General features: G+C 36.0%; 1 protein-coding gene across 6 annotated transcripts in view; it reads left to right on the top strand.

Moving 5' to 3' along the window:
• Nucleotides 1-13,738, top strand: part of SH3GLB1 (SH3 domain containing GRB2 like, endophilin B1) — a 43,805-nt gene that overhangs the window by 19,027 nt on the left and 11,040 nt on the right. Inside the window, exons 6-9 of one of the 6 annotated variants that reach the window (XM_040232397.1) lie at nt 2,048-2,086; nt 3,937-3,960; nt 7,831-7,920; nt 8,290-8,390. In XM_040232397.1, coding sequence (XP_040088331.1) covers nt 2,048-2,086; nt 3,937-3,960; nt 7,831-7,920; nt 8,290-8,390 — 254 coding nt within the window. Of the gene's footprint in view, nt 1-2,047; nt 2,135-3,936; nt 3,961-7,830; nt 7,921-8,289; nt 8,394-13,738 lie in introns of all 6 variants that reach the window. The other 5 variants (XM_040232396.1, XM_040232394.1, XM_040232393.1 and 2 more) reach the window with 5 other exon arrangements.

Here is a 13,738-nt window from a genome sequence, read left to right as displayed (position 1 = left end):
AGGAAAAGTCCTCTTAGTTTGTTATCACATAAAGCCTTAAGGCATACCTGTATTTTGTGATTTTTTTTTTCCTTTCCCTGTATTTCTCTTCCCTTTACTTGAAGAATAGAGAAAAAATGAAACCACTAGGAGTTTGTTTTGCTTTCCTTATTCTTTTCCTTTGACACATTTCATGCTTCCTAGTTGATGGCTGGGGAGATTACTCTAACCTCAGACTTTCTTTGATTTTACTTCCTTGTATAAATTTGCTCAGATTGTTTTGTGACCAGTTTCTCTGTAAGTAAGGTTTGAGACCTGTGCATATCAGCACTTTTAAAAAAATTTGTTTCCTAGTTTCTTGTGACCTGTTTTTAAATTCTAGATTTACTTAATGCTAATTTTGTGCAAGTTGCTTTGCTGAGAAGGAGTTAGTATATAAATAGTGCAAAATCTCTACTACCCTCAGTTTATAATCTAGCATAGTAGATTGAATTTTTTGGTCATTTAGCCTTATCAGTAAATATTTATGCCTGTATTCAATATTGTGACCTTACTAACCTGTTTTATTAGTTAATATGTTGAAGAATGGTAAAGTAATATCAAAGACATTTCTCAAAAATACACCAATGAGCAGAAAAGAAAAAACCTCCCTGAATATTTTACAGTGAACAAAAGTACAGCTTTGAAAATAGTATAAAGAGGAGCAAAAACAAATAACTTCTGCATCTAAGTGATAAGGCACTGACATTATTAATCTAATCTTAGTCTGTATAAGCTTTTAAAAAAATCATTTTAGAGTGTTGTTAGTGGAAAGAAAAAAATCATCTGGTTTCAAAGCTCTCTGATACTGAGAGGTTTAGACATCTGTCTGCTACTTTCGGGTATCCAAACATGATGGAAAATACATTATCACTAACATAATATAGCAAATATGTCCCTCTGTCCATATAACCATTTCCACAGCAGTCCAGTTCACTTCATTCGCTTAGTCGTGTCCAGCTCTTTGTGACCCCATGGACTGCAGCACACCAGGCTTTCCTGTCCATCACCAACTCCTGGAGCTTGTTCAAACTCATGACCATCAAGTCGGTGATGCCATCCAACCACCTCATCCTTTGTCGTCACCTTCTCCTCCCGCCTTCAATCTTTCCCAGCATCAGGGTCTTTTCAAATGAGTCAGTTCTTCACATCAGGTGACCAAAGTAGTGGAGCTTCAGCTTCAGCATCAGTCCTTCCCATGAACATTCAGGGCTAATTTCCTTTAGGATTGACTGGTTTGATCTCCTTGAAGTCTAAGAACTCTAAAGAATCTTCTCCAACACCACAATTGAAAAGCATCAATTCCACAATTTCTACAGCAGTCTGTGCCTTTACTCTAAAAACCAAGTGAATTTATAGAACCATCATATAATCTTAACTTTAATGTACACATATTAGAATTTAAAGTTTATTAAAAATACAAGGATTGACTTGCCTTTCATATTTCTTCAGGGTATGCCAAGACCTGGCTGAGGCTGATTGAAGGAGAATGTGGTTGAAGGCATCATACACTAATAAAATAGGAATGATCTTTGAATAGGGAAATTGTGGGTAGGCAGAAGGACTTTAATAGGTGAAAATTCAATAAAACTTTAGGTGATTGTGGCGGCTTTTAAAGTAATTCATCTTCCCTAAATAATTCCAATTTAAACTCAAGCATCAACCATGTTTTTTTATCTTTGAAAACTTGAATCTTTTGAAAAAATTGAATAGGTATCATAATATGAAAGTATGTGTTCTAATTGCCAAATCCAGCTACACCAAATTCATATTTTAGAGTCTGAATTTATACATAAATATATAGTACCTTTTATTACACAATAAAAGATGTTAATTTTATGTTAATTGACATAGATATTAAAAGATACTAATTGACAAAGAAAACAAAATTTACTTAGTTGGATTTTTTTTTTAAGTAGAAGACCATTTTATCAGCTTTTAATACTTGTTTGTATGTTGTGCAGAAGTAACTTGTTTCACTTTGTTCATTGGTATAATGTGTTCTTTGTCTCTTACCTATGCACTTAAGCAACTAAACTCAGCACGCCTTGAAGGAGATAACGTTATGGTAAATTTCTCTTACATGCTCAACCTCCTGCATGTAAAATGGCTGAAGGTTTGTTGGCCTACTGTGTTTTCTACATCTTGAATAAAGTGCCTTCTCTTGCTATTATCTACATGTAAAAGTCTAAAGTAGTTGAAGCGATGCATTTATGAGTCTAACAAAAATTACAGAGAATGCTAGCTGAAATAATACTGGAACTTGAAGAACAGAAATTATGCATTCTAGTTGACAAATTTAGCTACACAAAACTCAGATTCTGGAGTCTGAATTTATACATAAATATATTGCCTTTTATACACAATAAAAGATGTTAATTTTTTATGTTGACTGACTTAGATATTCAAAGATATTAATTGACAAAATTAACAAAATTTACTTAACTTAGAGAAAAGTATAAGGTATACAAATTTACTTTGCTTCACAGTACCTTCAATGTTTACTTTAATTTTCCCTCAAACTCAACATAGAATTAATTTCTTCTTTGTAATTCCAGGCCAAAACAACCACTAGTAGTTGAGGTATTTCTGTAGTGTTGAGGACTGTGCAGGCAGGCTCAGTCACTTCCATCGTGTCTAGCTCTCTGTGACACCACAGACTGTAGCCTGCTGTCCTTGGGATTCTCCAGGCAGGAGCACTGGAGGGGTGGGTTGCCACTTCCTCCTCCAGGGGATCTTTCTGACCCAGGGAACAAACACGTGTCCTGCAGCTCCTGCGTTGCAGGAAGATTTGTAACCGCTGAGCCATGTGTCAGTTCACTTAGGAGAGTTGCTGAACAGTGATAGCTTTGAATTAGTAATGAGAATTATTCTATAGTATCCTGTATATTTTATTGAGCTTGATTTGAGGAAATTTTGGGGATGTTAAGCATATTTAATTTTTTAGCAAGATAGAAATTAGTAAAATCTAAACATTGTCCCAAAACTCATAAATGTTAGCCAGTAAAGATTTATAGGTACAGTGTTTGTCATAATACTCCTGGGTGTATTACTGCCATAGAAGTAGATGTAATCCACTGTTAAGTAGTAAATAATTGGCAGTTTTTATTTGTTAAATCAGTTGACTACTTTTATTTCATTAGCACTGTACTAAAAGGAGGGGGGGAAATATGTAATAGAAAAGATTATTATACAGAATATGTAAAATGCATTTGTTTTTTAAACTACTGCAGTTATTGAAGCCCCAGCTAAATTAGGGCTTTCCTTAGATAGCAAGAGAATGCATTCATTTATTTCCATTGTCCTATTTATATGTAGGTAAATGAGAAGTATGAGACTGTTTCACTCAAAGTCATTTTAAACATTTTAAATCATGCTAAACAGTTATCAAGACTGTTTCATTTATTAGGCATTTGTTTTACTACTTGTGTCATCTACTTATATGTTTAACTCTGGTAACTTTAAGTTCATCATATCCCAAGTTTATTTTGTCTCCCCTCATGGCTCTATCAACATTTTGTGTCCATTTATCCTTGCTTTATTTTAACTTCCTAAAATTGCAGAATTTTGAACCTAAATGAGAAATTAGAAATCATATACTCTAAATGTCTCATTTTACTGATGAGAATACTAGAACTGAGAGGCATTAAATATTCCCAGTTTTGGAAACCTGTTATTAATTTAGAATTAGTATAAGACTCAAACACCAATACTATTAATACATACGAAGGCATACTTTCACAGTATACTAAGCTTTATTGATTTAACTATTACTGTTTAATCTGTTAATGTGACTCTGGAAAAAATATGCCATGTGAATTAAAATATTCACATTTTTCTATACTAAGCTGTAGAAAATGTTAAATTCCAACTTTCTTTCATGCTCTATATTTTTCTCTAATTTTTAATGCTGGCTAGATTTGGGCAGAGGAAGTGACAAAAGTAAGTAAATTATTAAACTACAAAATTATGAAATAAGAGTTTAAATGTCATTCTTTCAGTAAATCTATATTGGGCAACAACTATGGGGCCAATCACAGTCTTTGTTAGTATGTCTTATAAAATCTGAAAATTATTATGGAAAGCTCAGATCTATTTGGCTAGTAGTAGTTCCACAGAGTAGTATAACAGTGCTTCAGAGATGTTGTTTGTACACACTCTGATAAATATCAGGTATCTGTTATATTAAGTGTAATCCTTACAGTGCCTTGCCAGAAGACAGTTCTTAAATACTTGGTTTATTCATATGATAATTTTGTGAATTATAGTTTACACTATGTCTGTATCTTCAGAGAAGTGAATATATCATGTCACACAAATGAATTTTCAAGGTAACTGAAGCTTGTTTTCTTCAGCTCCAAAGATAATTTTTCTGTCATTCTAGTTGAAAATATTCATAAAAAATTAAATACAGGATAACATATATTTAACTGCTTACAGTTAGGCTTATTATGAACATGCTGTATGTACTGTGCAACAATTGGATTCTTTGTTTTTGAAGTATGTTGTTTCCTCCCTCATTGTCAGACTGTCACTTTTAGACACTGTCCATATTACCATTATTGCCCGTCTCTCTACTTCTACCATTTCTAGTCTTCTCTTGGTTAGGAAAGCAAATAAGCTAGTTTAAGGAATAAAATTATGACTCGTGCAGATTTATTTCAAGTGCTATTTGAGGTCTTCAGAAGCATTTTTCATTTCTCATGTTTAGAATGAGGACAGTCCTGGGGATAGAGCCCAGGTGTTAATTGGGCCCCTGGCTGTTAAATAGTTTTATAAACTTAAACTTATTTTCTTACTTTATAGGATTGCTGACTATGCAGTCTTGTTTCAGGCATAGGTTATGGAGCATGACTTGGAAATCCAATGTGAAATTCTTGACTAACACCCATGCCCTCACTCCCTTTCATGGAATCCATTCGTCAGCTTAGTTATGGTTACACCCTGGCCTCTCATCTCTTCCTGAACCTCTAGCATGAAAAGAGGACAGAATAACATGGAAGAGAAAGTAGTTTGGTCAAGAAAGGGTCTCTTCCACTTTGGTTAGCATACAGGTACATCAAAAAATTTTTGCGGATTTGATCTTGCAGTCTACAAATTTGGGAAATGGTTGATATATAGTATCAAGAAACTGATGAAAAAAATATTTACATTATTTTGCTTGTATATGTTTAAAAAGTTTAAAATAACATCAAAATGAATTTCCAAAAATATTATTATTCTCACTTCTATCATTTTTATAATTTAAAAATATGTAATTTTAAAACTTAATGTTCCTGGAATATATTAAGGTTTAAGCCCCTAGAAAAAGTAGATAACACTGACCAAGATATCATAGCAAATGCCTTAGAAGCTTGACCAGAATTTCTGGCTTAAAATAATTAACCCAGTCCTGATATAACTAACCAACACATTCTTGCCCTATTTCCAATTTATATCCTAAAAGAACTCTCCTTGCTTCTCTCACCCAAGCTATGCTTTAGATCAGAAAGTCCAGTAACAGTAATTCTAAGCAGTAGAAGATCTTTTCCCTAGAACTCTATCCTACTTATAAAATTAAGTTGGAGAATGAGATCCTCTGGAGGACAGAATAAAAACTCTCAACTCATTGTCTCTCTCTAAACCCTTTTTTGGTCTCTTTGTAATATGGATTACTTTCTTCCTAAGTAAATTATTTGTGCTGAACCTAATTTCAGTTACCTCAACCTCTCTAATTTAATTAATTATTATAATCAATTACATTTGTCAGAAGTAGAGATGGTTTGGGACGTTGGACTGTGTGCAGCTACCCCAAACATGTACTGCAACTTGTTCAAGAAACACGATTTGTTTCCTTCCTGTCATTTACCTTTTCTAAAATATAAAAGTGTAGATTGTACAGAAGAATGACTTCCTAGCCTTAATAATATGGTGCTTTATTCACAAATAATTAAATTTTGTTAAAACATAGGAGACTGATTCTTTGTCCTTACTAAGATCATTTTATATTTTTTATTCAGTGTTTTTAGCTTTAAAACATTATTTCCATTTCAGACTCAAGCTTCCTAGTCACTTTTAATCTGCTACCTAGCTTACTTACTTACACCTTGTATAGAAACATTACCATTTAGTAGACTTTCCTGCCATTTCCACTAAAGGCTGTCAGATTGTACTTTCATAGTCAAACCTATGTGGAATAAGCCTCATTTATTTCTGAAGTGCATTTATTTTTTGTTTGCTTTGGTTCTATCTGTCAAAACCTCTCGACCAAGTAGAAAAGTAAATGTGCAAATGTAACACTGAAGTAATTGGTTTTCCTTAACACTTCTTTTAGGAAGAACATTGACTTTTTTATTCTCCTGTGACATTTTTCTGCTACATACTGGAAGCTTATTACTTTAGCCCTGTTATCAAAGTACCATGTAGTCTTGGTCAAGTAAATTTAATTTTATCTCAACTCACTGAATAATTCAAGCTTATCTCCATAAGTCTCCTCTAGTGGTCAAGTCTTAGTCCTCTCCGCCATGTCTTTTAGCAATGGGGTAAGAATGATGGCAGCAACTGATACCTCTTTTACAGCTACTTCCTTGTTGACTGCTTCACTGGGTTAACTGTTGTCACCAAAGAGAGTAAAGGAGAGGGTGTGAAAGGGAAAGAGTTTGCACCTTGTTTTTATCCTTACTACAGTCTTGGAAAATACTGTAATTATTTGGTTGGGGGAGTAAGCAATTTATCCTGGAGAGGTAGTAGAAAATATTATAATGATATTATCACCAGTGCTAATTCCCCATGGGGAATAAGCTAACTATTTTGAATGATCTATAAGATTTTTTTTTTCCTCTTCACTCTCACTACCAACCAACTCTGACTAAAGATTTGTGAGGATTTTTTTTTACCAGTACGTACTATTTTTAGATTTTATTTTTTTAAGTGACTTGTTTTGTCCCAGCACTAAACCTATATTGGATAGTTAAAGCTGGTAATGGTGTGCTGTTGTACACATCTCTTTCTAGCTCTGAGGTCACTGACTTCATCTTGGTAGCTTGATATCAGCTGTGGTGGAAGTATTGATACCATTGAAACTCAGCACATTAGAGAATCTGCCCTCCCTTCCCCTCGCTTCCCCCACCCCCGCCTCCCCAGTAAAGAGCCAGTTACTAGCACACCATTGATGAAAGGTCACTCATAACTTGCAAAAAAATCCTAGCATATCTTATAGATAGTATTTCTGCTTAAAACATATTTTATGCAAAGTTTGGAAAGAAAGCCGTAAAAGACATTTATGTAGGACAAAGAATCCTTTGAAGGAACCTTAGAACTATGTCCCTAGAATCAAGTATATGCTTGATAACTAAACAAAAGAAGTTAAAATCCTCGCTTCATTGTGAAGTTTTTTCATTTGAGAATGAAACCTATATTTAACTTCAAAGTGAAGTAACTATAGTAATAACTGAGAATTTTTTGAAACATTTTATACATGTAAACTGGTAATCTTAAGGTTTCATGAAACATTAAAATTTACCAGAGTATATACTAGAAAATGATGAAAATATATTGACTGTCCCATAGTTTTCCTAGGCTTATGTGTTTATGTCATTAACCTTTGACATTGATTCTTTTGAGTTAAGTACCAGTAAGGAATCAGTTCTATCTAGATTAAGTAATATAGAAGAAATAAGGTCTAGACACCAAGGGACCAGTTTAGGTACAAAGTAGAATCAGGGAATTGCTAGACTTTGGGGTTTGTTTGGGGAATTTTTAACTGTCTAAATGAATGTGCATAGCATGGACTGAGCCCTCTAATGAGATTCTAAAACTGTGTTACAATTTAAGTCTGAACAGGAATTAAGAATAACTCAAAGTGAATTTGATCGTCAGGCAGAGATTACCAGACTTCTGCTGGAGGGAATCAGCAGTACACACGTGAGTGTTCATTCCTTGGAAATTCATTTGGAACAGAAGGCTTTGATAGTCTTAGGGAAATTCTTGGAGTAGAAACTGAACTTCCTTTTCAGTCACTTATCAATACTTAAATTGTAGCATTTTTCAAGATACATGAAGAAATATTTTAAGTTTTTTTTACACCTCATCACCTAGTTTTCTCACCATCATCAAATCCATTTGTTTTTTGGTTGTTTGTTTTATTTTTTTGGCTAAATAGTTTACTATATACTGTAGCAAAATGCTAGATACTGATGATTCACCCTGAGTACAGTGTTGTACTGTCTCCCCTTAGTATTTGCCACTTGTAGATTATAGAGCTAAGAAGTGACTGTAAACTTTCCTTTACAGGCCCATCACCTTCGCTGTCTGAATGACTTTGTAGAAGCCCAGATGACTTACTACGCACAGTGTTACCAATACATGTTAGACCTTCAAAAACAACTGGGAAGGTGGTAATTTCCTTTTCATATGTGAAACTCCTGATAAGAGAGGAAATTTGGATTTTTTTTTCATTTGAACTAATACTAGAGGTGAAAATAGTATTAAAGGCTTTTATTAGCTTGCTTAATCAGATTTTTTTTTTAAGGAAAGTGATTATCACACTTCTGAAATAAAAACATTTTGAACTCTTGGCACAGAAGAATGTTAACAGGGATGAGAAGATAATTTAAAAGGAATACCTTTTTATTGCTATGTAAAGAGAGCTTAAAAGCATTTGAAGTTCACTTTTCCCTTGTATACCTTTAGAGGTAGTTGAGGAAAATAAAATTATTGACTTTTAGTTGCCCTTAGAGATAAACTAATTTATATTTCATTACTTGTTCACCGTTTAAAAAGAAAAGGTTTTAGAGTGTTCTATAAGACTTCATACCCATTGATATCATTGAGTGTGGTATTATTCTTTACAGCACACATGTAAAGCACATAGCCCAATCATTTATTAAACATTTATGGAACACCTGTCATATCCAAGCACTGTTCTGTACTTTAGGATTATATCAGCAAACAAAACAGGCAAAATTGCTTATGTTTATGGAACTCACATTATAAGGTGACACTGCAAATAAAATGGCATTCAGGACAGACATCATCTCTGCTCTCACAACAAAGTCTAGGTAGAAGTACAGGCCATAGGTGGACAGGCCATGTGATACGTAGAAAGATAGAGAAGTTCAGATTACTGTAAGGGACATCTAACTGTGACTCAAGTGAGTCTAGCAAAGATTCACAGATAAAAGTATTTTAGTAGGAATAATCTAGATGAAGAAAAGGGCAGGGAAGAATGTTCTAGGCAAAGGGGGAATATGTATATGGAAGAGCCAGAGGAAAGAGAGTGTGGCAAGCTCAGGGAAATGACAGTAGTTCATTGTGGTTGGATCACAGTGTTCAAGTTAAAAATGGGATAGGAGCTCTTCCAGGGACAGTATCAAGAGGCACTAAGAATGGTCTAGCATTTGACATACAGCATTGTAGACTGTCCTACAATACCCCTCTAACGAAACCAGGCTGTCCCAAATCCCTGGTAATAGAATTATCTTTATAGTAAGAAGGTTGGGAAAGCAGCAGAATCTACATGTGGAATATGCCCAGGCCAACTTCGAGAAATTTGCTGTGACCTAAAGTTCTTATCAGGTTGTCTAAAATAAAGAAATATATCAGCTGGGCTTATGGTGGTTCCCTGTATGCTATATGTATCCATGACAGGACCAAGCACACTGTCCTTTTTGAGCAGAAAATCATTGTGAAAGTATTGAAAGCACAGAGTCAGAAAGTTAAATTTTAAAATGAAGCTTTTTTGAGTAATAAAAAAATCAAGAAGCCTTAAAAAAAATGGGGTAGTAGATGAGGCTGACAAAACATGGTCCACTGGAGAAGGAAATGGCAAACCACTTCAGTATTGTTGCCTTGAGAACCCCATGAACAGTGTGAAAAGGCAGAAAGATAGGACACTGAAAGATGAACTCCCCAGGTCATTGAAAGTGAAGTTGCTCATTCGTGTCTGACTCTTTGTGACCCCATGGACTGTAGCCTACCAGGCTCCTCTGTCCATGGGATTTCCAGGCAAGAATACTGTAGTGATTTGGAGAACAGTGGAGAAATAACTCCAAAAAGAATGAAGAGAAGGAGCCAAACCAAAAACACCACCCAGCTGTAGATGTGACTGGTGATGGAAGTAACATCCAGTGCTGTAAAGAATAGTATCACACAGGAACCTGGAATGTTAGGTCCATGAATCAAGGTAAATTAGACGTGGTCAGATAGGAGCTGGCAAGAGTGAACACTGACGCTGACATTTTAGGAATCTGTGAACTAAAATGGACTGGAATGAGTGAATTTAACTGAGATGACCATATATCCACTATTCTGGGTAAGAAATCCTTAGAAGAAATGGAGTAGCCCTCATAGTCAACAAAAGAGTCCAAAATGCGGTACTTGGATGCAATCTGAAAAACGACAGAATGATCTCTGTTCGTTTCCAAGGCAAACCATTCAGTATCACAGTAATCCAAGTCTATGCCCCATCCAGTAATGCTGAAGAAGCTGAAGTTGAATGGTTCTGTGAAGACCTACAAGGCCTTCTAGAACTAACACGCCAAAAAGATGTCCTTTTCATTATAGGGGACTGAAATAAATGCAAAAGTAGGAAGACAGATTCCAAGAGTAACAGACAAATTTGGCCTTGGGGTACAAAATGAAGCAGGGCAAAGGCTAACGAGTTTTGCCAAGAGAATGCACTGGTCAAAGCAAATACCCTCTTCCAACAACACAAGAGATGACTCTACACATGGACATCACCAGATGGTCAATATCAAAATCAGATTGATTATATTCTTTGCGGCTGAAGATGGAGAAGCTTTTTACAGTCAGCAAAAAGAAGACTAGGAGCTGACTGTGGCTCAGATCGTGAACTCCTTCTTGCCAAATTCAGACTTAAATTGAAGAAAGTAGGAAAACCACTAGACCATTCAGGTATGACCTAAATCAAATCCCTTACAATTATACAGTGGAGGTGAGAATTGGATTCAAGGGACTAGCTCTCATAGAGTGCCTGAAGAACTATGGATGGAGGTTCGTGACATTGTATAGGAGACAGGGATCAAGACCGTCCCCAAGAAAAATATATATAAGCCATGTGGCTGCCTGAAGAGGCCTTACAAATAGCTATGAAAAGAAGAAAAGTAAAAGCAAAGGAGAAAAGGAAAGATATACCCGTTTGAATGCAGAGTTCCAGAGAAAAGCAAGGAGAGATCAGAAAGCCTTCATCCGTGATCAGTGCAAAGAAATAGAGGAAAACAATAGAATTGGAAAGACCAGAGGTCTCTTGAAGGAAATTAGGAGTACCAAGGGAACATTTCATGCAAAGATGGGCACAATAAAGGACAGAAATGGTATGGACCTAACAGAAGCAGAAGATATTAAGAACAGGTGGCAAGAATACACAGAACTATACAAAAAAGATCTTCATGAACTAGATAACCACAATGGTGTGATCACTCACTCACCTAGAGGCAGGCATCCTGAAATGTGAGGTCAAGTGGGCCTTAGGAAGCATCACTACAAGCAAAGCTCATGGAGGTGATGGAATTCCAGTTGAGCTATTTCAAATCCTAAAAGATGATACTGGTGACTGCAGCCATGAAATTAAAAGACACTTTCTCCTTTGAAGAAAAGCTATGACCAACCTAGACAGCATATTAAAAAGCAGAGACATTACTTTGGCAACAAAAATCTGTCTAGTCAAAGCTATGGTTTTTCCGGTAGTCATGTATAGATATGAAATTTGGACTATAAAGAAAGCTGAGCACCTAAGAATTGATGCTTTTGAACTGTGGTATTGGAGAAATCTCTTGAGAGTCCTTTGGACTGCAAGGAGATCCAACCAGTCAATCCTAAAGGAAATCAGTCCTGAATAGTCATTGGAAGGACTGATGTTGAAGCTGAAACTCCAATACTTTGGCCACCTGATGAGAAGAACTGACTCATTTGAAAAGACCCTGATGCTGGGAAAGATTGAAGGCAGGAGGAGAAGGGGACGACAGAGGATTAGATGGATGGAAGGCATCACCAACTTGATGGACATGAGCTTGAGTAAACTCCTGGAGTTGGTAATGGACAGGGAAGCTTGGCACGCTGCAGTCCATGGCGTCACAGCGTCAGACACAGCTGAGCGACTGAACTGAGATGAGGTTAGAATAATGAAGCAGTGTCATTTCATGAACACCCTTTAAGTAATGAGTTTGAGATTTATATAATGAGGAACCATGAAAGCAGGGGAGGGATATGTAACATTTGAAAGAGGAATATCACGAGAAGGAATAAGGAGAAAAAATGAAAAAGCCTCATCACTTTGATTTTCCTTTCTGCATATTAATCCTTCAAGACTAGGCATAGAACAAAATTAGTCCGTTCCACAAAACCAATTTTAAGCCCAAGGAGATTAGTACTTCCTGTTCATATTGTCCTGATGTCCTGGCAGTGCAGCATAGGGGTTGCTGTTAAAATCATTCATCCTTGCATTCTCCTTCAGTTCAGTTCAGTTCTGTCCAGTCTCTCAGTTGTGTCTGAGTCTTTGCGACCCCATGAATCACAGCACGCCAGGCCTCCCTGTCCATCACCACCTCCCGGAGTTCACTCAGACTCACATCCATCGAGTCAGTGATGCCATCCAGCCATCTCATCCTCTGTCGTCCCCTTCTTCTCCTGCCCCTAATCCCTCCCAGCATCAAAGTCTTTTCCAGTGAGTCAACTCTTCGCATGAGGTGGCCAAAGTAGTCATGTATGGATGTGAGAGTTGGACTGTGAGGAAGGCTGAGTGCCGAAGAATTGATGCTTTTGAACTGTGGTGTTGGAGAAGACTCTTGAGAGTCCCTTGGACTGCAAGGAGATCCAACCAGTCCATTCTGAAGGAGATCAGCCCTGGGATTTCTTTGGAAGGAATGATGCTAAAGCTGAAACTCCAGTACTTTGGCCACCTCATGCATTCTCCTTAAAGCCATTCAAATGCTTGGAACTCAGCCATTCAGACAAAATCTAGACATTGATGCTCTGAGATAGGTACTATTATTATCCACATACAGATAAGGAATCAGAAGAACTGGTTATAAGATTAGTAAATATATTTTATTTTTAATAGTGGGAAAGTTTACGTATTGAGCTACAGTGGCAGGAGGTCTAGAGTTTTTTTTGTTTTGTTTTGTTTTTTAGCAGTAAAAGTTCTTAGGAGGTGAAGATGGTCTTTCTGGGTTTTTCTGTTTGGTGTTTTGTTGTTTTTCTTTTTACGTTAATTCCCCAAAATTAACATCAGTAGAAGTCAATGGCTAAACAAAGGTTAATTATACTGGTAAGTTCGAAAGTAAAATTCCATGGTAAAACATTTTAAAAATCCTGTCTAGATATACAAACACATCTGTGTGGAGGGAGCATATCTTTTTTTTTTCCTCCAGAAATGTATATGTAGGCTGCATTCACTGAGGAACGGATGCTCGGAAATGTATTCTTAACTTCAGAGTGAAGCTTGAATTAGAAATTAGTTCTTTTTATCATTAGAACCCTTTTACCCATCAGAGAAACATTTGCTTGTAATTTTTAAAAGCACTATTCTAGACATCAAGGATAGAGTATAAACAAAATAGATCATATTCCTGCCTTCATGGAACCTACATTCTGTTTAGGGGTAGAGGGGAGTAGAAAATCAATATGTTTTATCAATTACATAGTATATTAGGAAGCGATAAGTGCCCTGGAGAAAAATACAGCAGGGAAGTAGAGATTTACATAGTCAGGGAAGACAGATTTG

The sequence above is a fragment of the Oryx dammah genome, unplaced genomic scaffold (assembly GCF_014754425.2).
Source record: "Oryx dammah isolate SB20612 unplaced genomic scaffold, SCBI_Odam_1.1 HiC_scaffold_28, whole genome shotgun sequence".
In the NCBI taxonomy this organism is placed as follows: Eukaryota; Metazoa; Chordata; class Mammalia; order Artiodactyla; family Bovidae; genus Oryx; species Oryx dammah.
Note: the sequence above shows the minus strand (reverse complement) of the source record. Positions and strands in the feature narration are given on the sequence as shown.